The following is a 27540-nucleotide window of genomic DNA, read 5'->3' as shown; positions in this document are numbered from 1 at the left end:
CTCCCCCCTCCCCCCCTCCCCCCTCCCCCGCCCCCGCCGCCCCCGGCTCCCGCCCCAGGCCCTGCTCCAGAAGCCCAGGAGGGTCTGGCTGGGTGGGGACGACAGCTCCCAGCAGCTCTTTTGTCTGCTGTCTTGACAAAGGGGCCGGGACTTTCCCAAGCCCCACAGGTGTGAAGAGCTTGTTACCCTGGTGTTTGTTCAGCCCTATTAGTGGCCTGAAGGACTGTTGACAGAGGGTCCCTTTGTGTGCAGGCTCGGCTAAAGCTCTCTAAGCCCTTGACAAACACAGGCCACTTCTCTCCCGGGACTTTATCAGGAACCATCTAAAGCCTTCCTTGGCTGCTAGGAACTCCAGCCTCCTGGACGGACACCGGGGACTGGGTTTTGAAAGCATTTCCCAGTTTTTCTTTCCTTTTCATTTTTCCTACCACCTTGATCCACCTCTTGTCCATTCTGTTTCTGATATCAGAGATAAAGCACAGGTCTGGAGTCAGAGATTTTGTTTTCAAGTTGGAGCTTAAAAAAAAAAAAAAAGTGTAGGGCTTCCCTGGTGGCGCAGTGGTTGGGAGTCCGCCTGCCGATGCAGGGGACGCGGGTTCGTGCCCCGGTCCGGGAGGATCCCGCGTGCTGCGGAGCGGCTGGGCCCGTGAGCCATGGCCGCTGAGCCTGCGCGTCTGGAGCCTGTGCTCCGCAACAGGAGAGGCCACAACAGTGAGAGGCCTGCGTATCACACACACACAAAAAAGTGTTGTGGCTTTGCAGGCCTTCTGTCTCCCAAGAGGAGGTGCCATCAAAGAGACTTCCAGAGAGGTCGGTGGGCCCCTCCCTGTGAGAACTTGGCTTCAGGGGGGCTCTTGGCCACCCTCCAGGGAAGTTCCCTCTTGCTAACTACCCTCCTGGAAGTCTTTTCACCAAGGTCCCCCCATCAACCCACCACCCAACCCACATGCCCCGAAGTGGACCACCTTCTCCCTCAGAATGGTTTCCTCTGCCCAGTACCCTGGAGGTTCAGTCCTTCTGGGCCAGGTGGTCAGCACTCCTATCAGCTAGTCCCCTTCTGAGGCTGCTCCCCTGCTGAAGGCCCCCATCATCTCTACCTTGAACTTGTGGAAATCTGCAGGATGACCCCTCAGAGCTGTGGTTCCATCATGCCCCATCTCTGACCTGCCCGCCAGCTGAGAATGGTCTTACTGCCCTTCCTGCCACCCTGCCACCCGCCCCACTCAGTCCCACGCCTGTGGCTAGTTTGCAGCTGGAGCACACTCCTCCTCCTGAACTCCTGAAAGCTTCCCTGCTGGCTAGAATCTGCCCCTTATCTCCAGGAGTTTTGGTGTCACGCAGCCATAGACTTTTAGGGCCAGGAAAGAACTCAGAGATCATCAGACCCAATGTCCTCATTTTCCAATGAGAACACGGAAGCTCAGAAAGGCCAAGTGGGCTTTCCAGAGGCACACACCTGGGTGAGCTGCAGAGCCAGGACTAGCGCTTAGGTCCCAGCTCTCCCAAATCAGGTCCAGTTCTCTTGCTTCTCGTCCTTGCAGCCTTGTGATGTTGTATCAGTTGTGTGCCATTTGAGTTTAATCATAATTACACTCACGTGTGAGACTCTAGGTCCTTGCCTTCACACATCTTTTTTCTCCTCTGCACGTTCTGGACCAGTGGTCCTCAAAGTGTGGCCCTGGGACAGGCAGCGTCAGCGTCATCTGGGAACTTGTTAGCAGTGCAGGTGTTCAGACCCCACCTACAGCCTACTGAATCAGAAACCCGTGGGCCTGGGGCTCAGCTGTCTCTCTTTTGGCAGGCAATCCGGTGATTCTACGCACCCATGTTTGAGAACCATCCCATGTTGGGGTCTTGGGAGGGGATTGGTGGCTTGGATTGAAAACCAGAAGTGGAGAGAAGGAGGAGGCGGGCATAGTCTTGAAAGAGTGAAGTGCAGTGATATCAACCCTATACCGGCTGTGCTTCCCAGCTCAGGGTGGCACATCGAAGGAGCTCTGTTAATATTCGTCGAATGAAGAAATGAGCAAGCAATCGTGCGAAGCGTGCAACGTCGGGGGGTATCATTGGTGGCCCCGTCTTATGCCTTGAGGTGTCACGTCTTCCCTCTCGTGTTCTCTCTGGGAATTCCCTGGAGTCCCATGGCACATCCTCACCTCACCTGGGCACTGTCGCACCCAGCATGGACGTGTTGACTTTTCTTCTAGACAAGCGAGTTGTCCAGTTCTCCTGGCCATGTCTAGGTGGTGCATTCCAACACTGTTTCAGATTGAAGTCGACACTAGGCACTCCACAAATGATTGCAAGCCCTTGAGCCTTGGCTGGAACCACATGGCTCCTGTGAGATGCTTGTAGTCTCGTAGCGGCCGCCCAGTCTCTCTGGCTCACCCCAGCTGGTCACCACTGTGTTACACGGGCAGGTGTCTCTGGTGGCAACCTTTAAGCCCTATTCTCAGGGGAAAGGGGTAGTCCCTGGAGTGAAGTGACAGTGACAGCAGCATTAACCAGACTTTTTCATAACACGTATCTCTGCGAGCGTGGGGACCACCTCTGTCCTGCCCACTGTTCTATTCCAGCGCCTTGCCTGGTGCTTGGAACGCAGTAGGCGCTCAGTAAATACCAGCGGAGTGAATAAGAAACCCATGAGCTACCAGATTTGTCATTAGGAAAATGAAACCTATAGTCGGGGATTTGATTGTTTTGCAGATCTATCCCCATGAGCGATCATTTCTCTCATGCCTAGCTCACCTGTAAGACACGAAAGGGTAGGGCCCCAGAAATGCTTGGGTGGGTCCCGCCTCAGCCCCTGTCCCGAAAGGAGCCCTCTGAGAGCCCAGTTCAGTGTCCGCAGGTGCTGGCGGGAGCCAGGTGTGTGGGGAGCGGTGACATCTCAGCCTGGTCATCTCACTAGACGCTGAAACTGGGCTCAGAGAAGCCACCACTGGGGCGGAATACTTAACATTTATAAACAAGGGTCAGACAACTTCTAAATAAACAGTATATACCAAGTAGAGTAGCAAAATAATAAAAGGAAATACAAACTGCCCCAAACTCTTAAAAATAACTCAAATATTTTTGTTATTCTGAACCAATCGTTGCAGAAGTCTCTTTTGAAACCAGACCTCTCCCCACTGCTCCATCATGTACGCCCCACCGTAAACTCTCCCCTTTACCTCCCCATGGGCTCTCTCTCCAAAGTGCCTTCCATTCCAACTGATTTCTTTTCAATTTAGTGCCAATTCCACCAGCCTTTGCTGCTGGCCTGTGGACCACCAGTGGCAGCGCCTGGATGCCTGTTAGAAATGCAGACTCCCAGGCCCCGCCCTAGCCCTTCTGAATCAGAATCTGCATTGGAACAGGTTTCCTAGGGGTCCCATCTGCATGTTGCAGTTGGAGCAAGGCCAGCAAGAATATTTGTCTGTGCTCTGGTTCTCTTCTCAGGCCCTGCCTTGTCCACCTGGTCCCAGCAGAATGGCCTCCCAACCGTCAGTCCCTACAGCTCTGGGCACAGTTGGAAATTCCAGGTCTACTGTGTGGTTACCAGACGGCTGTCCATCTCCCTTCTGAGGCAGAAGCACCCTGAGGGCAAGTGTCTGTCTTGTCTGCCGCCATATCCCCTGCAAGCACACACCAGAATCTGGTCCTTTCATTTATTTTTATTTTTATTTATTTTTTTGGCCGCCCCGCACGGCTTGGGGGTCCTTAGTTCCCCGACCAGGGATTGAACCCGCGTCCTCGGCAATGAAAGCGCAGAATCTTAACCACTGGGCCGCCAGGGAATTCCCAGAATCTGGCCCTTTTAAAGGCTTCAACTGGTGTTTGTTGAAGAAACAAATGTCTGTCACTCCCTGGGCAGCATTTGAAGCTGCTGAGTTTGCTCTCAGAGGCAGCAGCCAAGGGTGTAAAGCTTCGCCTACTCTGCGGGGGGGGATTCATGATCTCTCTAACCCAGGCTTTCTCCAACGTGGCACTATTAACATTTGGGGCGGGGTAACTCGTATGGGCTGTTCTGTGCCTGGTAGGATGCTCGGCAGCATCCCTGGTCTCTGTCGCCGAGATGCTGGTAGCGCCTCCTTTGGCAGTTGTGGTAACCAAAGATGTCTGTAGAGACACTGTCAGATGTCTGCTGGGGGACGGACCTGCCCGTGGTTGAGAGCCGCTGCTCTAATCCCTCACCCAGAATGTTCTGAACATCCTGTGTGTGGTTGAGGAGGTCTTGTGGTCCTCACCCGGCAGCCACAGACCGAATTAGCAAAGGAATTGGTGAGAGAAGCGGCCCCTGTCCCCCACCCTGTAAGCTCCAGTCGTGTCCCCACCCGCCCCGGTGGCCTGGACTTGTGGCAATGCATCGCTGATCACGGTAGGTCTGAGAGCTGCGCTTACCCGGGCACTCGGGCAGCCCAGGGCTGGGGGCTGGTTTCTTGCCTACAAAGCCCCCAAGCCTGCAGATGGAGCAAACGTGGGCCAGTTATGTGGGGCGGTTCGGCTGCAGATATAGAAGTCCAAAGTTCCCTGCTGGGCGGCAGAACTAACCTGGGCAACCTTCTTGAAAGAATTGGCCTAGAAGGCAGGGGAGAATGTTAGGATCGATCCTGTGTTCGGGGAGGGTGGGCAGGACCCTGCACCAAGCCCAGAGCTCTGAGGGGGCCCATTGCCCAAGGCCCGTCCTGTTCCAGAAGAGCCCCTGAGCCACATGAAGTTTAGGGGAGTCAGGACCCGAGTTGCTGAGAGACAGGGCCAGGATCCGGCTTAGCAACGCCTGCCGATTCTTTCTGGGCCTGCGAGAGCCCTGGCGGGATTTGGGGTTAGCTCATCAGGCCTTTCAGGAGAGGGCCAGCATCTGTGTCTGGTAAACTCATCAAACCAGTGGATGCGGATTCAGTCCCCATTGTGTACAGGGTCCCAGGAGGAGTCCAGGGCATCCTAACGTGGCTTCTCCTCCTGCAGTCCGCTTGAGCAGACAGGAGCTAAATCAATGAGTTAAAGCAGCAGGACAAGTTTAAAGTAGTTCAAAGCAAAAAAAAAAAAAAGTCACAGATGCCTCGAGACTGTGCCTTGGTGGAGGGTGTCATCCTGGCAGACCACACGATCCTCCATCTGTCCTACATTTCTACCTATCTACCTACCTAATCTGTCCACCCACCCACCCGTTCATCCGTGCACCCATCCACCCATGCACTCACCCATTCATCTACCCATCATCCTTCTATCCTTCCACCCAGCCACCATCCATTTATCCATCTACTCAGCCACCCACTCCCCCATCCACCTGTCCATCCATCCATCCATCCATCCATCTTCTCTCCTGCTTTCTTATTTTTGCACTCTCTCATTTGTATAATGAAAATATATCGAGGTCGCTCTGGCCTGGAGGATATAAGGGCAGACACTGTCCCTGTCCTCCAGGAACCGACACGGCTGAGGGGAGCATCTGTCCCGTTTCATCTAAGAGCTGCTTCTGACAGTGTCCCTCCCTCCCATCTGTGAGACTGGGAGTCCCCGTCTCCGTCACAGCCTGTGGCACAGGACCTGGCACGAAGCCGGAGCGCCTGCATGTGTGTTGCTTGAACTCCCTGGGGGTAGTGAGGGGGTTGGACAGTCCAGGTAGGTGGGAGAAGTTCGTAGACTCTTAAGGAATGGTGGTGACAGGCATATGTTAAAAGAAGACTTAAAGGATCTTTTGAGGGGAGAGGAAAGTCTCCTGGGCCCCTTTCCCTGCCAGGTTTCTGGTTGGGGGGATGGGGCGCTCGCTTCCCTCTCTCCTGACCCACGTTTTGCCCCTGGGTCTGCAACGCAGCCACACGTGATGTGTCCTTGGTGATCCCCACGTGACAGCTGAAGGGGAGGGCACAGAGCTTGGGGGCCAGGCCAGATCAGCTCCCTCTGGGTGGCTGGGAGACCCCTGGACAGGACGCAGCACCTCGAGGGGCTCCTTATAAGCTGTGCTGCCCTCTGCCCTCCCTTCTCTCCCGGGCTGACCTCTTCGTTCTCACAAAGCTGCCCTTTCCTTCCCGCCTTGAAATCTGATAATGAAACTAATACCCAATATTTTTGCCTCCAAGAGAGGCAGGAGATAAACAGGAAGGCGTGAGGGATTAAGGTGTCTTTCCAAGGAAGGGGCAGGGGACAGGCTGGGAGCTGGGCGACACCCTGTGTGGAGCCAGGGGATCCAGATGTGAGCTGCTTTGCCTGATGCATTTTTCCATTTGTGCAGAGAAAATAAAACAAAGAGAAAAGAAAACAAGCCGTAAAATACTTTGCAGAAGGCTGAGCGTGGGCTATTGCCACTGATGTCCCCTGACAGCTCCAAGAAGAGGGGGACAGGGCGGGGGCGGGGGCAGCCCTGTCTTTTGATGTTCGGCCTCTGAGCTTTCTTTTGTGTGACCAGTTGTTTGGGAAGAGCTTTTGCTGGTGTAAGGTGTATTATAGGAAGAGAGATACCAACCAGAGGCTCCCCCTGGGGTGGGGGAGGGGGGTGCTGAGCTCCGAGGAGGGAGTGGGGAACAGCTGGACTGGCTTTACAGATGTGGATGTAGGCTTAGCATCTGCCTCCGAGACGGGTCAGAAGATGCAGCTACTGAGGCCTTTCCCGTACCCGAAAGGCCTGAGGAAGTGACGCCCCGGTGATTCTTCCAGATCCCTGCGACTTCTGTCCTAGTAGGAGAGCTCCAGATTCTAAGCTGTAGTCTAGGGCCAGCTGTTCCTTCCACTGATGTGGGTCCTTTCCTCTGGGGCAGTGGGCCAGGAGCCAGGAGACCTGGGTTCTTGTCCTGGACCCCTGTTTACTGGCTCGGTGGTCCTAGGTCGCTTGATCCCTCTGAGCAGCCCCCTCTCACCCTAGTCTGGCTGAGTGATTCCACAGTGACAGTGAACTTGCATCTTTCCCCGTGCTGGTGGGCAGGGCGTAGCTGAACTTCCTTTGCACCTGACTGAACTCAGCCCCTAGGGCTGGAGGTGATGAGGGGATACTTGTAAGGCTCTTGGGGGTCATTCTCTGGCTTAATTTGGCTCCTGGATGCTTCTTCCAGACTTCAGGCATAAGCTGAGGTCTTTTCTCTTGTATCACACACAGCATCTCCTCTGGAGCCCTCATCCATCTCTGCTTGTAAACTGTGTGTGATTTGGAGGGTGATTCTAGGAAGAATATTTAAAGAAGCTTATCACAACAGAGAGAAAAATTCACAAAAGTAATATGTGAATAAGAAACGGGTAGAAATATTTGCAGCTCGGATATAAACAAGACAAATGGTTTTTAATCCATCATCTATAAGAGCACTAGACATCGTAAGGAAAGAACCCACCTTTTTTGCAATTTGGGCAAATGGCATGAACAGGCAATGCATACACACACAAAAAGAAATATAAATAGAAAAACAAACACACGGAGAAATGTCCAGTCTCACTGGTAATCAAAGACATGCCATGCAAATTAAAATTGTGTGTGTGTGTTTTCCAGGTGAATGGGCAAAGGCTAAAAAAAAAAAAAGAACGCTGATACCAAATGCATATTGTTATTCTCTTCTAGGGTGTGGAGAAATAGGAACTCTCATATCCTGCTGGTGGGAGAGTAAACTAGGACAGCGTTTCTTGAGGGCAATTGAGATCCCGAGTTGAGAACACCAAAATTTAACCTGGCGATTCTGCCCTGAGAAATTTACCATACGACAGTCATCAGAGCAGAGTACAGATGTGCATGTTCAAAGGTGGTTACCACTGTGTTGTTTGTGATAGTGAAAAACTGGAAGTAACCACCCAACCTGGGAAGACCGTGCTTTTAACCGCACCAGTTTCTGATTCCAAGGAGCCCATTCCGTGTATACATACGGTGGAGGACTTTCAAAACTATGAAGGACATTATCTGACATAAAAAGAAATGTTCATCATTATGAGAAGATTGGCTTGGAAGCGAGAGGTACAAGTATGATCCACGTGTGTAGGAAAGAATTAAATAGCTCCACAGCGGAGCAAATGTTAATTAAAGCCTGCAAGGAGAGACTCAGTATTAACAGCAGTTGGTGGAGATTTGAGTGTGGTTTTTTTTTTTTTTTTTTACTTTTCTGCTTTTGTTTTTCAAGTGTCTGGTATTAAGCGTGTGTTTCTTTAACAATTACATAAAATGTGATTTAAAACAAGCTTAGCACAAAAGCAAGGGCAAATGGTGTTGTAGAGTGAGCGAGATTAGGCCAGATTTAAGCTGGAGGCATCCTGGAGTCAGAAGCCTAAAGGGGAAGCAGGGAAGTGTCACAGGGTGATATGAAGAGGGCTGTGTAGGGGCTGTGCTGGATCCCTAGGGAGCTCAGACCCCCCTGAGTGCAAGCCAGGCTGGCCGGAGGCGAAGATGGGCCTGGACGTGACATTGAAACCAAGACACGGAGGTTGAGAAGGATGCAGGCAGATGAGGAAGGGGCTTGAGAGCAGAGGGTCCAAGGAGGCAAGGAACGGCAAATGCAAAGCCACAGAGCGGACAGGTGAGGGGTCCTCACGCGTGGCATGGTCCAGAAACTGACAAAGTTTGATACAGCTTGAAGCATAAGAGGAGAAAGGGGAGTGATCAGAACGACGGCAGAGGGGCGGGGGGAGAAGCAGGACCCGTTTATTCAGAGCCCGGGAGGCCGTGTTAAATGATTTAGATTTTATTCAGTGGGGAGCCACTGAAAGATTTTAGACAGGTGCTGGACATCTTCAGATATGTGCTTAGAACTCCTGCTCTGCTTACGGTGTCGGGAGCTTGGAGGGCTCAGCTCGGGTGACAGAGGGGCCAAGGCCTGATGGATGGAGAGCAGTGAATGGGTCTGGGGAAGGCACCTTAGGGTCCACATAGAGTCCCCAAAGCAGAAGCCGGCAATGTGGATTTGGGAGACAGGAGCACAGAGGTGGGCACTGCCGTGAGGGGTGGACGAGGCAGACTGGGGACAGCGTCAGAGTAGAGGGAAAAGGGTGCTGAGTCCAGAGGAGCATGTGGGGAACAGGCAGAAGGAAGCAGGATTAGTCAGGAGGAGGGCCGGGGGGAGGATGCTAAGGGCCTGTCCAGAGGACCCAGCAGCCAGGAGCGTGGGCCACCACGCTGTGGGAAGTCATGCAAGTTGATGGTGGGAGGGGAGACGGTGCAGCGGGGCCCCGAGCCCTCAGTGGCAGGAGGAGGCGTGGGAAAAGGGGAGTCCAGCCCAGTGGCTGGAGCTCAGGGAAGTGGGGAGCGTGCGTGGGTAGAGGCGCTGCTCAGAAGCAGTGCAAGTGTCTGCTCCGGCTGCGGTGATAAGTTGGCAGCCTCCGGGGTGCTTAACCAACACACGTTTATTTCTCATAATTTGGAGGCTGGAGTCAAGAGCAAAGTGTGGGGTTGGTTTCTCCTGAGGCCTCTCTCCTTGACTTGCACCCCTGCCAGCTCTCTGCGTGTCCAGACTTCCTCTTTATAAAAAGAGGACGCCAGTCAGGTGGGACTGGGGCCCACCCTTATGTCCTTTGTTTTTTTTATGCGGTACGCGGGCCTCTCACTGTTGCGCCTCTCCTGTTACGGAGCACAGGCTCCGGACGCGCAGGCTCAGCGGCCATGGGGCATGGGCCCAGCCGCTCCGCGGCATGTGGGATCCTCCCGGACCGCGGCACGAACCGGCGTCCCCTGCATCGGCAGGCGGACTCTCAACCACTGCGCCACCAGGGAAGCCCTTATGTCCTTATTTTAATGTAATCATTTCCTTAAAGACCCCATTTCCAAGATAGGTCCTCTACCAAGATGTCTCCCAATACAGCCCCGTTCCAAGGTTCTGGGGTTCGGGCTTCAGCACATGAATGGGGTGGGGGGAGACACAGTTCAGTCCACAGCAAGCAGGATTTGGGCACAAGGAGGATGCCAGCCGCATCCCCCAGCTCTGACTCGTGTGATGGGTGTGTGGGCCGGGGGGAGTGGGGATCCTTTGAAGGAAATGAAACCTCTCCACTGGAGAGGGAAGCAGCCGGCTAGCGACGGTTCAGGTACTGCCAGGTGGTCAATACCCGCTGATGAATGCAAACAGGGGAGCCAAGGAAAAAGCTCCCGGAAGAAAGGCTGTCTCAGGGTCGGCACTGGAGGAGGGGCAGCTGGGGGGACGGGGTCTCCGGCGCCCCTCCTGACTCCGCTCCTGACCCGCGTCCCTGTCTCCCGTAGCCTGTAACTGCAACCTTCACGCCCGGCGTTGCCGCTTCAACATGGAGCTTTACAAGCTGTCGGGGCGCAAGAGCGGAGGCGTCTGCCTCAACTGTCGCCACAACACGGCGGGCCGCCACTGCCACTACTGCAAGGAGGGCTACTACCGCGACCTGGGCAAGCCCATCACCCACCGCAAGGCCTGCAAAGGTAGGCGGGGCGGGCCTGGGCCGCCCCTCCCTCCCCCCCCAACCCTTCTCCTCCGGTGTTTCTTTTTTCTAGTCCCCACGCTGAGATCATCTCACGCACGCACGCACGCACGCACGCACGCCTCCCAGGTATCTGGAGGTGTAAGTCGGAACAAAGGGGCAGTGGAGAAACGGCTCCGGGAGAAGAAAGGAGGTGGGGTCCCCGCGAGGGTGCAGGGCTCCCGGGCCCCGCCCCGCCCCCTCCGTCGGCACAGGTGTGCCGCATACCACAGGGCGGGGGTCACGTTCAACGGGCTTACGGTCGGCACAAAGGACTCTCTTTCACCAAAACCAAGCAGATGCATTTCTTTGGATGTGTGCGCACCGCTCCCGCCTCCCCCCCGCCTCCAGCCCCCAACACTCACACAGATGCGCACCTTCACTGTGATGTCGGCAACTGGGGGGCTGGGGGGGGCGGGGCTCAGAAGGAACATTTAATCCACCTGCAAATAGTTTCACTTCTCAGGACAAAAAATTAAAGGGAGATGGGGGACTCTATTTTTTGTTCACTGAAGCAAGCGGTAATGTTTTAACTTTTTGCTGTTTGTTTTCTCCCACTAACAAAAATGAAGCGATGGTCAGATGACTCAGAGGAATTGATAAAAATGCCAGGGAATTTAGTGACATTGGGGGAGGGGAGAAGTGCTCTCCCCCCACCCCCATTTGCTTTTGGGAATTCCAGGAACCAGGACGCTCCGGGTCCAAAACGTGAGGCCTAGCGCCACGGCTTCCTGTGAGCATGGCTTTCTGAGAACATATTTATCTTCTAGGGCTCTTGGGCCACAAGCCATCATGGCTGGGGTCCTCACATGGGTCTGTAAAGACCCTGACACCGGAGAGACACAAGCCATGGGAGACTTATGCCCAGATGATGAGCTGCAGCAGAGAAACCCTCCTATGGCCACTGCTTAGCCTTGGATGAAGCCAAAGTATCGTCCTCTTAACAGGAAATCCACCAGATGTTGGGCACTTGTGTGCAGGACCGATTACATAATTCGTGGGCCCCGGTGCAAAATGAAAATACGGGGCTTCTTGTTCAGGAATTGCTAAGAATTTCAAAATGGCAAGCAGAGTTTCAACCAAGCGCGTGCCCTTCTGAGTGTGGGGCCCATGAGCCGGCCCTGCTTGTGCAGGACGCTGTTCTTCAAAAAACAGGTTCCCAGTCTGTCTCCTCCTAGAGAAATCCCTTGGATTCCAAATGAGCAGAGATGAATAGGATGGCTTCCAACACACAAGCAAGCTCTCCTTCCAGATCCGTGGGCTTAAGGCTGCCTCTGGTGGTTGCCGAGAGAAATTTAAGCGTAAAGGTAGCTGGGCTGTTTCCACATTAAAGAACAACTGATCAGGTGAGAATCCCCCAGGAGACTTTGAGCAGGGACTGAGAAAGTGACCTGGGCAAAGGGAATCCAAGAAACGTCTACGGTGGCAGGAAGGCAGGGGCACCATGGAAGGAGGGCTTTGGGTTTTCAGAGAATGTAGTTGGAAGGTAGCCAACGCCTTGTGCCCAAGTGTTTGTTGTCTCTCTTCTACTGAAGAAATTGAAGTCAGGGTCTTGTAAACAACTGGTTGCACAAAGATTTCGTGGGGATTTGGCCAAGAAAATTTAATCAACAGGGGCCAGTCGGGTGGGCAGCCCTGTGCCCGCAGATGAGAAGGTCTGGGCTGTGTCTGGAAAGGCAGTGGTCACTTCCTGCCATACCAGTTTCTTCTGTCAGAGCAGGAAAGGCATGTCCCCTGGAGAGTCAGGAAGGAGCAGGGCCTTGGTCATCTTGCCATCTGCCTGCTCTCCCTTTCCTCTGTTGCCGTGGGGAGGGACGAGGGCCGTGTGTGGCCCTTCACTGCTGGGAGCCAGCTGTCAGGAGGCCACGGGGTCCTGGGAACCTGCAGATCATCCTACAGGGCTCTGCCGCTCTAGTTAAATGGTGTGGAGCTGCCGGCTTCCTTTGCTGGTTTCCAGGAGGGACAGATGCAGGCAGATGAGGGTGTGGTCCTGTCTTATTTCAAATGCTTTGGCCAGCCTCGGTGGCTGGGTCCTTTCTCCCAGCCCTGGACAGCAACTGCTTTGGTGGTAACGCTGGGAGAAGAACCCATGGAAGAGGAGAAAATGTAAGGATGGAATCTGCTCAGAAGGACACTTGCTTATCCTTCTGGGGAAATGTGGCAGGAAAGGGTGGGACTCTCAGTGCCTACTGATTGGTGAGGAAAGACAGTGCTTCAAAGATTCTGCCTCCTGATTGGTGAGGCAGAGCATTGCCTGAAGGGCCCTGCTTTGTGATTGGTGAGAACATACAATGCCTGAAAGATCTGCTCTCTGATTGGTGAGAAGAAGAATGTGACCTGAAAGGTCTTGCCATTTCATTGGCGAGGGAAGTCATCTGTTGAAAGTTCCAGATCTTTCCCCTCAGCTCTTTTTTTCCTGGTGTCACCCCCTTAGGGGATGTGGGAACTTTGAATCCACAGTGCCCCCAGCAAAGAAAGACCCTGAGATCTTGGTGGGAACCAGCTGTAGGAGTTCAGATGCCGGCAGGGGGATGTGTACCCTTGAGATCTTCAGACAGGTGTCTCTCCATCACCCCGCCCCCGAGGAGGCCACTGTCTTGTCTTCCCAGGGTCGGATGGTTTAAGGAAATGGTTCCCTTAGTGGAAGCATTTGGTCCCAGCATGGTTTGCTCTCAGGGGCTTCCAAAATCATGGAGATGTGGAGTCACCCCCAGCCCTGGCCCTATTGTAGCACTCGGGTGAAGGCTGCACTTCTTTGCTCTGTTTCAGATGCATTTCATGGGGGAAATGGGACAAACCAGCAGCGCCTCTTGACTCAAGTTGGCCGTTGACCTGAGGGTGCTTGGGAATGGCTATTGGGGCCCCTTCACCCCCACCCCCGACCCGACTTCCCAGGGTCTGGGAGGAGCCCCGGGCAGGGGCTGAGGCCACCCATACACTGCTGGTGGTTGGCTGACTCCCGACCTTGTTCAGTTGAGAGCAGGGTGGACCCAGACAAGGACAGCTTGGAGCAAGGGTATTCCATCCCAAACGTCATTATGTCGTTCCCCCATTTGGGAAGTTTCATAGCAACAAATTTGCTGGGCACTTTCTCCCCTCCCCTAGCTTACCAGACTGGGGCTGGCAGGGCCGGTGCACACAAAGGGCTGTAATCAACATGCCCAGGGAGCAGGCGGCTGCCCTCTCCGCTATTCAGCGCGATTTCACAGCACTGGGAAGGCCTTATTATGGCGTGGGCTGTTGTCCTATACAAAGTCAGACGAGATGAATTTCTCCCCTTTCTCTGCGGAAGGGTGTGTGAATGATACTCGTTCTGGAATCTGTCAAAAGATAGGCGGTTTTGTTTACCATTTGTCTTCTTTATGGACTTGAGGGCCCTTTCTCTTTAGAGCCGGCCAAGAAGACGCTACCATTTAACCATTTCAGCCATGCCTCCCTTTAAACGCTATTAATTTATCATCTCCCCAAACCATCTGTGATGGATAAAGACATTCCAGGAGTCTCCCGTGAACCGAATTGTGATGAGAATGAAGAAATTACCCACCGCATCTAGCGCCCCCGCTCAGAGCGGCCTGCTTCTTTTCCTCGTTGACCTGCCCCCTTCAAGTCCACGGTCACCATGGCTGATCGCAGGCTGCTGAGAAGGTGCCCGAGTCCTCAGAAGATGCGGGTAGCAGTGGGCAGAACCCTGAGATGGTCCACACCAGCTTTGCCAGGGCTTGCTTGCCGCTCCCATCCACCCCTGTTTCTTCCAGCAGCTCTGCCAAGGGTTGGGGAGGAATCGATCATTTTGGGCCACGCCCTGGCCTCCCCAACCACTCTGATGTGTAGCCAAGGCTGAGAGCCAGGGCGGTGGGAGAAAAAGAAATGAGCACAGTGACCTGCTCTTGTGTTGAGAAAGGGGATATTCACAGGTGACCTAGGATTTATTCTTTAGAGGGGAGAGCCTTATGTTTTAATGGCTCTCTTGATGAAAACTGGGCAGAGGGGTGTGTGTGTTTAAAATTGTGAAAATTTAAATCTTGCTGGTACGGCTGGGAGCTTAGTTATCCAGCCTGATGCTCCAGTGTCCAGACGAAGGCTGGGATTGGACAGTCATTACTGCTTCATTGTGTGTGTGTGTGTGTGTGTGTGTGTGTGTGTGTGTATACACATGTGTGTATGTCTAGATCTGGTGGTCTGAGGATTTAGTCACTGCACAGCTAGGAACCTGGGACCTCCACCCCTTCCTGACTCTAAGCTAGTGTCCATGCAGCGGACAAAAGCCTCAGAGATGCCCTTTCGATGTGTGGGCTCCTCGTCACATTTCCTTTTCCTAGCATCATCTTGGGAGGTACAGGGAAAAGCCTTGGTCATCTTGGCAGGAAGGTTCTCAGTGGCTGGAGCGGCTCCCAGCTTAGAGGGCAGGGACCACAAAGCCAGCACCCAAGGCGAGAGAGACAGTCAGAGGAGAGGAAATCCTCATGGAAGGGCTCAGCTCCAGCTGTGGCCTGTGTTGGTGCAGCCTTCCTTGTTCCCTGGGAACGTGGGGGTCAGAATCCTGATCTCCAGATTTGCTCCAGGCTCAAAGCCCGGAGAGTATCACGCAAGTCATGGGACCTCCCTGGACCTCGGTCTCCTCATCTATGAAATCATATTCAGATTTACGGTCTCTGAGCCCCATACAGCTTTGGCATTCCACATAACACATCCTCTTTTTTTAAAAAAAAAATCATAAATTAAAAAAAAATTATGGGTCCCTGATCCAATAGGACAATGTCTTGTGTAAGTGAAGTTTGTGACCCGGGAACTTGGAAAAGCTGGCAGAGCCAGGAAATCGGGTGGAGGTGGTTTTCTCCTAAGGTCTTTACAAATGAAGAGAGTCTCCCATCTTGTGACTTGGCCCTTGCGGTGCCCTGCTCTGAAGTGGGGTCTTTCAGGCCCAGCCCTCCGTCTCATTCCCCTGGGCCTACTTGGCCAGTTTCTTCACCTCCCTGGGTGTCAGTCTCCTTGTCTCTGAAGCTTGCTCTCATCCTGATTTTACATGAACTCTCCTAGAGGATGCCCGGGGTCCCCGGTCCGAACAGAAAAGCCTCCTGATGTTTGCAGGCCCCCAGTTAACAGGGGCATTTTACTTGGGAAATACCTTCTGCTACTGGAAGAGCAGCAGGTTACCCCAGCCACAGGCTAGGGATGAAGAGCTTTTAAAAGCATGGAACTTGGAGTTATTGAGACCAGGGTTCAGATTCCACCTCAAGGCAAGGTATTTAGTCTTCGGTGCCTCAGTCTTCCCATCTGAAAATGGGGATAATAATAGTCCCTCCTCCCTCCTAGGGTTATGGTGTCGATTAAATGAGATGATGCAGAGGAGGTCCCCAGCACATGGCGTGCACGCCATACTGGTGAGCTGTTACGATTATTAGTACAAGAGGAGAAAGAGTAACCAGAGCCCCTGCCATTGCCAGTGTGCACACCAAGTGGATGGAGACCATTCCTTTGGCTCCCTGTGGCCTTAGTTCTTTCGGTGAGTGTGGTGCACAGGACGGTCGAGCCCTCTCCCCTGAGGGTCTCAGCCCTGGGACACGTGCACTTGAAGACCGATTCCCACCAGACTGGGCAGGGCCCCAGGCATTTGCCCTAACGCCGTTGCACACCCTTGATAAAGGATTTACACGCTTTGGGAGCAAAACTGACAAACGACTGGAACGGCAGAGATGGGTGTCCGGCAGCCAGCAGGCGGAGGCCCTGAGCGGAGAAGGTGGGGAAGGGCTGTGTGCATCCGGACGCAGTTCTGAAGGTGCTGCTAAGAAAGACCTGCAGCATCTGAGGGGCTCCCGATGGGTCTGGGGCTGAAAGGTGGATGCAAGGCCCGAACTGGTCCTCACTGTTGGACATCAGGTGCTCCAGCACCTCCCCCACTGCATTGTCCAGCCCCTGCCCGCCTACCTGAGCCTGTGCATGCAGACAACACACACACACACACACACACACACACACACACACACACACACACACACACACACACACACACACACACACACACACACACACACACACGGAACGACCTGTAGGACCTGTGCCTTTCCCCTCAGCTGTAAATCAGGTGCAGGAAGACTATAGTTAACTACATCACGGAGGGTCGTAATCCAGTTTGGGATGATGGGGCTCCCCCTTTCCACTTCCTGCCGTCTGCACCTTGATCTGAAAGAGAGGTCGTGCAGCTTGAAATGTTTCTTCTTTTGTGCCTCGTTAGCAACTGCTGAGAGAAAGAAAAGCAGAGCCTCGGAGGAGGCGGACCCAGACAGCTGAGATGAAGCTTGTGGATTAATCTGTGGATTTAAATTATCCTCGCCCCCTCATTAGCACGGAGAATTTAGGAGTGGGGAGTGACCTCGGTTGTGAGGGGAAGGTCTTCGCCTTGTGCCCCTCCTACTTTCCTCCAGAGTCACAGGGTCCGTGAAACGGCCTCTTCCCCACGGAGAGGGTGGCACATTGGCTCTGAGCGTGTGCGTTGATTCAGCCCATGTTCATGGATCGCCTGCTCCACGTGGAACTGGGGGTACGGTGGTGACCAGGACAGACACGTACCCCTGGAGCTTGTGTTCTGGAGGGAGGTTGACGATAGAGAAGAAAAAGTAAGCAGAGGAGGGTTACAGACTGTGGTGAGGTACATGGAGGAAATAAATAAGGTGGAAGGAGAGAGTGTAACTGGCGGCAGGGCAGGGGAGGGGAGGGGGAAGCTGCTCTACAGGGCATCCCGGGAGGACCTCTGGGGATGGGATGGACTTTGAGATGAGACCTGGGGTGTGAGGAGCAAACAGCCAGGGGGGCACTGAGGGAGGAGCGGTACCATTGCCTGGAAGCAGGTGAGGGTTGGAGGGCTCTCTGTCAGAAGGGAGGCGACGAGGGCAGAGAGGAGGGGGCCCGTTCCAAGAGCAGTGGGTGCTACTGGGGGGCTGAGGATCAAGTGACTGGAGTGATGCGTCTGGCTTACCTTGTAAGAAGCTCCTGCTGTGAGACATGCCGCAGATGGGAGAAAACATTTGTGCATCGCATATCCGACCAAGGACTTGAATGCAGGCTGTGTAGAGGACTCTCAGAATTCCACGATAAGACAACCAACCACTGAGCTAGAAAGGGGCAGAATACTTGAACAGCTACTTAGCAAAGATCCAGGGATGGCAAATAAATACCCAGACCATCATCTGTCTGCATTAGGGAAATGCAGACTAAAACCACAGCGAGATGCCACTACCCACCTATTAGAATGTTGAAAATAAAAAGTCCTGACAGTCCCAAGCACTGGCGCGGGTGTGTAGCAACCGGAACTCTCGCACACGGCTGGGGAATTCAGCATGGCACAGCTGCTCCGGAAAACATTTGTCAGTGTCTCACAAAGTTAAGCATAGACCTGCCGTGATACTCAGCAATGCCTCCCCTAGGCATTTATCCCAGACAAACGAAATCTGTGTCCACACCAAAACCTGCACATGGATGTTGATAACAGAGTTATTCGCAACTGCCAAAAGCTGGAAACAACCCAACTATGCTTCAGTGCGTGAATGGACAGCCAGTGGTGCACCCGTACCGTGAAATCCGACTCAGCAATGCAAGTAAACGTGCTGTTGACGGACACAGCAACGTGGACGCATCTCAAATTCATTGGGTGTAAAGGAGGCCAATCTCAAAAGATTACCTACTGTGTGACCTCACCGAACATGCGGTACCTCCATATATTTTACATAGGGTACATCCCAGAATAAGATGGTCTGAAAAGCTGTAGGGACCGAGAATAGATCCTGGGCTGCCAGGAGTAGGGACGGGGGCCTCGCTGCAAAGGAGGAGCACAGGGGTTGCTTGGGAGACTTGGGCTGTTCTGTGTCCTGAGTGTGGTAGTGGCTACAGGACCCTGTGCATGTGATAAAGCCCGTAGGACTGGACGCCACAGAAAGCGAACTTGACCGTGTGTGAATGAAATGATGATGGCGGCGATGACGAGCTGCTTCCGTAGGGCTCTGTGATGCTGACTTTGGACCTCCTGGTCCCCTGTCTCCCATTCCTCATGGCTCTGAGCTCACAAAGGGACCAGTCCCCCTGGGGTCAGCATTCACTCCTTCTCCTTGCCCCGCCCCCAGCCCGCCTCTCCGAGCGCCACCCACTGTCTGCACCTTACCCGAGTCCCTTCCCTTCGGGAGTCCCCAGCCATCTCGGCCAGCCTCCACGTTGCTCTTCTCGGGGTCCATCCTCCTTACCCTACTGGGGAGTGGAGAACACCCCTTAGTCCCTGACATGTGTCCTTCCCCCAAGCGCCACCTCTGGGGGGTCCCACCAGGCTTCCCCAAAGAGGCCCAGCACACATGCAAGAGACATGGGAAGCCTTTGGATCTGGACTTGATTTTCTCTGAAGATTCTGGCCCTTTCTGTCTTCACGCACAAACCCTCACCGGCACAGAGCACGCTGCTCTCCCTTCCCCTCCCCCCACCTCCCCCCCCCCCGCCTCCCCCCACAGCAGCAGGAGCTCAGCCTGGTCCACGTAACAGGGCCCCGCCCGCCCCCGCTTTCTTTGTGGATGGGGTCCAGGTACACAGACAAGTATCACTCCAAGCAGAGAAGGGTGTTTCACCCTAACCCAGTGCCACGGGCAGAGGAGGACCTCGGGCCTATAGGCTGCAGACCTTGGAGTCCCAGGGACCCCCTGACCGTCTCTAACGATGCTCACTGACGGCAGTGTCCCCGATTCAGGGCCGGGCGGTTTCTCTCCCTGACGCTTTCCTCTGCAGCCCCGAGGCCTTGTGGGCACTGGAAGGGGCGTTTCCGTCAGACCCTGGCTGGGAAGGGCTGCATCCAGCACCTGGCGTTCGGCACTTTATTCTTAAAGGACGGGAATGGCAGGCTCCCCGCACGCACGGGGCGGGCGAGGACGACGCCGCCCATGGGCAGGGCCCCTGGAGAAGCTCACGGTGCAGCCTCGCTCCTCTGACCCGGTGCCAGCCTCCCGCTCAGCCTGGGCACCCAGCACGCTCCCCGCCTGAGTCCCGCGTGGGCCGCCCTTTTGCAGATGGCCCTCAGGTGGATGGGTCAGTGAGGAACTGTTGTGGGATCTGAGCTGGGAGGGACCCTAGCCGTCACGGAGGTCCTGATATCTGCTCCGCCGGCCTGCTGGGGTGTCAGGGGCCCTCAGATACGCGGCCTACCTGGAGAAAGCTTCCATCCCCCAGCAGAGGCAGCGACTTCCACAGGGGAGCCGTGGCGTGAGAGGGCCCCCAGGCTGGTTGGTCGAGTGGCAGGACAGTCTGCCTTCTCCTGAGGCCCGGGACGCGCCTGGGCAGAGCCCCTCGGGAAGAAGACGCTTTCCTGAGGCTGCACACAAGCTGTGAGTGTGCTCAGGGGCCCAGAGCAATGTACCACAGGCCTGGAGCTCAAACAGCAGACATTTATTTCTCACTGCTCTGGAGGTTGGAAGCACAAGACCAGGGTGGCCGCAGGCCTGTTTCCTCCTGAGGCCTCTCCTTGGCTTGAAGACGGCCGTCTTCTCCCTGTGTCCTCACGTGGCCTTCCCTCTGGGTGTGTCTGTGTTCTCGTCTCCTCTTCTTACGAGGACACCAGTCATGCTGGATTGAGGCCCACCCCAGTGACTGAATTTTACCTTAATCACCCCTTTAAAGAGCCTGTCTGTGAGCACAGTCACATCCTGAGGGACTGGGGTTAGGACTCCAGCATTTGAATTCTGGGGGGGACATCATTCAGTTCATAACACGAGTTCACAACTGGCTGGAGGCCTGGGTGGTGGCCGTGAAGACATCTGAGGTTCGGTTCGGTGCTGTGGTGGTTTTCTCTCCCCCTCCTGTCTGGAGCTGCTCCAGAGGGTCTGGGTGCCAGGCTCACTCCCCTCTCCTCCACACACATGTGTCCTGGGATCACTGCCATTTGAGGGCCCCTGGAGCCGGGTCCTCAGGAAAAGCAGGTAGATGTCCTGATAGGAACCCAGGATGGGTTTCCAGAGCCAGGGCTTGAGCTGCAGTGGAGAGGGGCCAGCCCCAGGCATGCCTCTCCTCCTTATGGGAGCTGTGGGCCTTCAGGGATCCAGGACAGAGAGTGTCAGAGAGAGCAGGAAAGGCAGCTGCTCGGGACCAGCAACCACGGATCAGAGCTGAGAGGGACCCTGGCCATCACGGGGGTCCTGATAACTGCTTCACCGGCCTGCCTTCCAGATCAGCTTTGCAGGGGCTCTCAGCAACCCTGATACACTTCTCATAGCTGACGACCCGAATCTCAGAGAGGAGATTCTGGCCCAGTGCAGCAGGTCATGGTGTCGGGTGGGGTGGCCCATGGGTGTGGAGGCAGGGCCTGGTGTGTGCCCGGCAGCAAGAGCACTTTCCTAGACTCCTGGGCCAGGACACTGCAATGGACTGTGGCAGTCGGGGTGACGGGCCCAGGGGACAGGCCACTGCCCTGGATCTTAGCCTGTTGAGTTGGAAGCAACTTTAGTGCAAGTTATAGACCTCCTGCCTTAGAGATGAGTCACCCGAGGCTCAGAAAGAGTGAGGCACTAGCTCAGGGTCACACAGCATTACTGGCAGGGCAGGGTCAGACCTGGGTCTCTTGACACTCATCTGAAACCATCTGTGTGTCCTGAGCTGTTCGTTTCTGGCCGATGACCCAGAGCAAGGACAGTCTGTGTTCTCCCTTGCGCCAGGAGGCCCTCCAGCCCACGTGTTCGTGAGAAACCTAACCCGGCCACCTTCTCAGGGGCCTGGGCTTCCGCTTGGTCTCACCTTCCTCTTCATGGAAAAACCCTCCAGTAGACTGTTTCCCAGGACCAGGTGCTGCCTGCTGCGTGCACACGGGTGACCTCCCGGGGAAGGGCCTGACCTCCTCTGTAAAGGAGTTGCTGACTTCCCAGGAAACGGGAGTCACCAAATGGGCTTCTTGTGGCAAAAGACATTCGGACCCAGACCTCGTTCTCGGAAGAATCAGAGAGGCTCTCACTTTGTCCCCTTAACCAGACCTCCTGCCAAGGAAGAGACTTCCACTTGCCTCACACCTGCATCCTCCCAGCTCAGCTTGTCCCCATCCGCTCCCCTGCCCACTGTGGCGCTGTGTGTGTGTGCGTGCGTGAGAGCCTGTAGGAATCTACGTGTGTTTGTGTGTCTGGGTGTGTTTGGGGGTTGTAGGGATATGGCAGGATCCCGTTGCCTTTCTCTCCCTAAGGACCAGGGCTGGGGCCTCCTATGTGGGCAGCTCAGGCCCCCTTCCTATGACACCGCTAGCTGGATTCCCTGGTCCAAGGCTGTAGAGGATCCTCTGTGGGCTGTTGTTATCCATCAGTTCTCTTCACACCTTGAAGCTCACCCTTCTTTGCACAGAGGGTATAAGTTAGGCTTTCCTTATTCATGGGCTTTTGGGAAAAGTCTTTACTTTGGGGCCGTTTAGCTTGGAATTGAGAATGAGTGTAATGCAAGTCTCTGTGTTGGGACTGCATTCAGCTGCACATAAGGGATGTCACCTGGCCTTAGTTTTGACAGGGAAGTGTGCTGTGTATTTCTCCTTGCAGAACAAGAAGCACAGAGGGGCAGTCTAGAGGGTGAGGGCCCTCGGTGACGTGCTCAGAGATCAGGTGCTTTCTGTCTCCCGGTCCGTGGCCTCCTCTGTAGGGTCTTGCTGATTTCACAGGCTGATGTGAGGGCCAGAAGCATTACATATGGGAGAGTGGATGTGCTCAGGTGTTCCCAGGCGCCCGGGTGGCAGGCCAGTGCTGCAGGAGCGCTCCACCCCTGGGGATGGTCCCACCGCCCTGGACGTGACCTGAGTAGCCTTCTGAGGCCCCCCACCCTGTGGGACCCTGCTGGCTTCTCTTCCTGGAACAGTGGTTTTCGAGGAAGCACAGTCAGCCTGCTGCCTCTGTGAGACGAAGGGCCAGTCGGTCAGCGTCTTTGCGGAGTCCCGGGAGAAAGATGTGGAAACCACACAGCGAAGCGCCCGAAGGATGGCCCTAAGGATGTGCCTGCTCCATGAAGCAGACGCTCTGCCTTGCCATCACCCAGGGTGGCCCGCAGCTCTGCTGACCTCAGCTGGTGCCCGGCAGCCCACCAGCCTGGGGGGTTAAGGAGTCACCAGCTTCGAAGGGCCTCGGGTGAGGGCGATGCACGCTGCTCCCCCCAGATTCTGCTCCGGGCTGGCTCCTGCCTCGGTAAAGACGACCTGGGCCTGCGGGTGACTTGGCTCTGAGTCTCCAGGGACCAAGTAACCTTTGGTGATCTCCTCCCAGCCAAGTCCAAGGCCCAGAAGTTACTGGCACGCAGCTGCGCTCTGTCAGCACGGAGGGGAGGACGTTTTGGCCCGGGTTTTAGGATTACCAACAGGCTTGCGAGGCTGGCCAAGCGAGGTCAGCTGGCAGGAGCCTCGGGACTCCACATCTGCCTGGTGCCCACAGCCGCGGCAGGGGCTTGGGACGCCAGGGTCCTGTGCTGTGGCCCTCTGCTGTCGCCAGGCCAGCTCAGAGACGCTGTCCATGCCCCGTCACCCTTCCCATCACAGGGATGGATCTAAGGTCAGAGGTCGTCTCCCACCATCCGCTCCTCACATCGTCATTCACAACATGCATCAGGACTGAGTGAAAAAAGGGAAGAAGAAGAAGAAAAAACCAATAGGAAATGAGCTTGAACTTAGCGTAGATTTTAGACAAGTTTCTAACAGAAAGATTTGCTGCTGTCTACAGGGGCAGGACTGGGACAGTTCCACGTCCTCCCCCAGGCCTGTCCTCTCACCTGACACGGAGCACCCCGCGGCCAGGACCCCCGCTCCCAGAGTTTCCAGCAGCTCTCACGTGTCCAGACACAACTTTGACAAACAATTCCTCACATTCCTCTCCTTTCTGCCCCTCCCCACTCCTCCTTTCTCTTGCTAACTCTCCTCCCCAACCTCTCCCGGGGCCCGAGGCCGGCTGGGAGAGGCCACATCTTCACCCTCGGCCTCCTGCCCTCACACTGAGCAGTGCAGCTGGGGAGGTGCTAGTTTAGCTCTTTGGGGAGCTCTGCTCTCACTTATTCCCTAGCATATTTTTTTCCCATTGGGAATAGAAACAGAGCAACTCTGGCACCAAGTGAAGTTGCTGCAGGATGCCCTCCTGCAGACGACTCTCCACCCTCCCCAGGCTTCCCTGGGGAGAGGGAGCGGGGAGGGCAAGGGGGGCCCCAGGGATCCGGGGAGAACTTTGGCCTCCTCCATCCTGCCCCCACTTCCCTCCCCGCGCTGAGTCAACGGCCTAGGTCCATCCAGGGCGGCAGGTGACCTGTGTCTGCAGGTCCCACAGTTCTTGCCCGAGCATCGTGGAGTTGGTGGCAATCTTACTCCGCTAGCTGACATAGCAAGACACCATAGACCGGTGACTTCGACACCAGGTACTTCTCACAGTTTTGGAGGCGGAGAAGTCCAAGATCGATGTGCGTGCGGATTTAGTGTCTGACGACAGTTGCTTCCTGGTTTGCAGACCACTGCCTTCTTGCTGTGTAGAGAGATATCTTTTCTCCTTCCTCTTCTCATAAGGGTGCTAATCCCATCATGACCTCATCTAAACCTAATTACCGGGGACTTTCCTGGTGGCGCAGTGGTTAAGAATCTGCCTGCCGATGCAGGGGACACGGGTTCAAACCCTGGTCCAGGAAGATCCCACATGCCACGGAGCAACTAAGCCCGTGCGCCACAGCTGCTGAGCCTGCGCTCTAGAGCCCGTGTGCCGCAACTACTGAAGCCCGCACGCCTAGAGCCCGTGCTCCGCAACAAGAGAAACCACCACTGCAGTGAGAAGCCCGCGCACGAAGAGTAGCCCCTGCTCAATGCAACTAGAGAAGGCCCGCACGCAGCGATGAAGACCCAAAGCGACCAAAAATAAATAAATACTTTTTAAAATAAAATAAATAAATAAATAAACCTAATTACCTCCCAAGGGAAGGGCCCACCTCCTAATACCATCACATTGAGACTTAGGGCTTCAACATATGAACCTGCAGGTGGGGACACAGTCATGCAGTCCGTAATAGGGGGGATGTTCCCTCAAACTCCTCTGGCCATTCCATCACTGGGATTGGGTCCTTGGAACACAGGGAGGGAGCCTCAGGGTGCAGTGTGATAGGGTGGGCAATCCCAGCTCTTCAGCCCGGTCCAAATTAGGAGGAGGGATGTGGGGTACAGCAGCGGCTGGCCTAAGAATCAGGGCCTCGCGGCACCTCCCAGCTCGGCCATTCCTTTGCTGCAAGGTCCTGGGGGTTCCTTCACCTTCGAGTCTTCGCATTAAATCGGGGTCTTTCCATGATCGCTGTGACTCTTCCTAGCGCTACAGTTGACGGGCTTTGTGATCCAGAAGCCTGTGTCTCAGACTCCGCCTGGCTGCCAATCAGGGTGGATGGACAGAGCAGAGTGGAGGCCGCAGCCTGCGGGGGAGGTCACACCCCCTCGGTGACTCCCCTGACCTGGCAAACCCCGGGGCTCCATCACGTCCCACACTCTGTCCTTCCCACCCAGAGGGTCAGGAGCGGGCTGGGGCAGAGGAGTGACAGGGCACAAAGCAGCCTGTGGGGGGCAGGCGTACCCCCAGTTCTGACTCCTGCACTCACGCTCAACCCGTGGGCTGTGCACACCTTCCTCCCGGGGCTTCGGAGGGGCTCCCGCACTTCACCCTTGCCCCCCCAGACGGTGCTTTCAAGTCAGCCCGTTCTGATTCTCATTCCCCTGTTTCCAGGTAGGCAGGTGGGCAGGCATCAGAGCTTCTGGAATGTGTGCGGGCTTGGCTCCCCCAGCCCTGCTCTTCCCCTGGGATGGGGTCCGGGGCGCCACTGGGTGGGGAGGACCCTGGGGGGGAGGGTGTGCTCTGGCCACTCCCCACCCCCACCCCCGCCTCTGACCCCCCTGTCGTGTGCTCTCCACAGCCTGCGATTGCCACCCTGTGGGCGCCGCTGGCAAAACCTGCAACCAGACCACGGGCCAGTGCCCCTGCAAGGATGGTGTGACCGGCATCACCTGCAACCGCTGTGCCAAGGGCTACCAACAGAGCCGCTCCCCCATCGCCCCCTGCATAAGTATGCCAGGGCACCCTCCTCCTGCAGGCTGGGGTCGGGTGCGGGCTCGGGGCTGGGGGGCCCTTCCCGGACACGGGTCACCCGCATCCAGTGGGGGTGGTGCTCCCTGAGGTGGCCCTCTGCGCTCGGGGAGCCTGTGTGAGACCCCCAAGGCTGCGGGGGTCTCCGCAGAGCCAGCCCATTTGTGGCTCTCTGTCCTGAAAAGAGTCTCCTGCTCCCAGGGTGTGGGGTGATGGGGGGAAGCAAGCCCCTCTCCTCAGCCCAGGTCCTGTTCCCATGTTCCACCATGACCCTGGGCCGGGGCCTGGGTCAGGGGCTGCCACTGCTGCTGCTGGAATTCCAGGATCCCCAGCCCCTGGCAGATTCAGAACTGAAAGGACGGACTCCACAAGGCCTCTGAGAGAAGCCGGCACGGCTCCCATGCGCCCTTCGGAAGGGTGGCAGCCCTCCATGAGGGTCCTAGAGGCCCTGGCAGGCCAGCTGTCGGCCCCTTAGTTGCTGGAACTTGAGGCGGGGCGTGAGCAAGGTGGGGGGGTCGCTCAGAGGCCTTGGCTCGGAAGAGTTTTAACATCTGACAACTGATAGGATTGCGTAGGTGTTATGAGCTGGATTAGCCCTGGTTGGAAGTCAGGCCTGGTTGGGTGCTGGCCCCCTGGCCTCAGCCTCGTTGATTCCATGTGCAGGGCTGACCCGCACCCAGAAAGGAGGGGGAGGAACGCGTGAATCCTAGCCTACTAGGCAGACACCAAGGATAAGGCTTTTTTTCTGGAGCAGGGGTTAGCACACTCTGCTCGGGGATTTGGCCCACTGCCTGTTTTTATGTGGCTCGATGGGGTTTTGGGTTTCTTGTTAACCTTTTTAAAATGACTGAAACAGAAATTAAAATATTACTAGTTTATGACATGCGAAAATGATATGAAAGGAAAAGCTCAGTGTCCATAAATAAAGTTTTATGGGACCAGCCATGCCCACTTGCGCCCGCGCTACCTGTGGCTGCTTTGGGGCTCTAATGGCAGAATTAAGTAGTTGCAACGGAGACCCTACGACCTGCAGGGCCTAAAGTCTTTGCGAGCTGGCCCTTGGCAGGAGAAGTCGGCCGACCCCTGCTTGTGGTCTTCCAGCGTCCTGTAGCTCTGGGTGGGCACTGGCTTCTCAGGTCAGGCACAAGGGGCTTGGAACAAACAACCCGAGGCAGAAGCAGGAGGGTGGGGACCCCTCAGCCTGGCAGCTGCTTGGGCTTCTTGGAGTGACCCCCTAGATCTTGCAGGGAATGTTCTCACACCGGGCAGGAGCCTTAAACCCCCAACACCTCAGCTGCCCGACTCGGGTGCGGCCTCACGTCCAGGACACGACGAGCCGTGTGGGTTCCAGCAGCTTTTCTGACCAGTTTCTACATCAGGAGATGTTTCCTTGTTGGCAGGGGTCCAGTAACAGCGGATAACGTAAATTCAAGCCACGGGATATTGAGCTTGTATCCATACAGGGGAGAGAAGGTTGAAATGAGTTTTCACGACATCTAATTGTCAGGGTCTCACAGCTTGCAAGAGTCTTTCTTTTCCGTCCATCCAAAAAGCTGTACGGTGAACATTTTTAGAAAGCTGGGAGGAAATTAGCACCACCATCTGGGCTTACGAAAACATGAAGGGAGCAAGTGAGGTCTCCCTTTTAAAGGGAGTCGGGAGCTGTTGGGTTTCCCAGAAATGGCTGAAACCAACATTTCAAATCCCCAGGGGGAAAGGCCTTGACATGGAGCTGATGTTTCATGATTAGGGACAGAAACCTTGGGAGACTGGAACTATCACTTTCTAACATGCTCTGTACCGTCTCCCTTCCTCTCGCAAAGGGCGGGCTGATGCTGGGGAGAGCGTTCCCACCAAGGACCTGAGGACCCAGGTCTCCATCTGCCGGCATCAGGCTACAGGTGCCCAGACAGTGCCTCGGACACTTGTGTCTGATTCGCAACAGCTCTGGGAGCCCCAGGGCCCTCTGCTCACGTCCCAGAGCCAGGCCTAAGGAGCTGGGCTTGGGCAGCCAGGGTGCCTCCATGGCCACTGGCCCCAGCCCCATTCCTGGACTTGTAAGATTAGGCTGGGCTGTCTGCATTTCTCTCTGGAATGT

The 27540-nt window shown here is 55.5% G+C and overlaps 1 protein-coding gene across 1 annotated transcript in view; it reads left to right on the top strand.

The window, feature by feature from the left end:
* NTN1 (netrin 1) overlaps positions 1-27540 on the top strand; it is a 182099-nt gene that overhangs the window by 103892 nt on the left and 50667 nt on the right. Inside the window, exons 2-3 of the mRNA XM_022595418.3 lie at positions 10142-10330; positions 25273-25422. Of these exons, the coding sequence (XP_022451126.1) occupies positions 10142-10330; positions 25273-25422 (339 nt within the window). The remainder of the gene's footprint in view (positions 1-10141; positions 10331-25272; positions 25423-27540) is intronic.

Source organism: Delphinapterus leucas, chromosome 19, assembly GCF_059928025.1.
Source record: "Delphinapterus leucas isolate spDelLeu-1000000601 "Yukka" chromosome 19, BTC_Dleu_Yukka2, whole genome shotgun sequence".
In the NCBI taxonomy this organism is placed as follows: Eukaryota; Metazoa; Chordata; class Mammalia; order Artiodactyla; family Monodontidae; genus Delphinapterus; species Delphinapterus leucas.
This window is presented reverse-complemented; position numbering and strand designations above follow the sequence as displayed.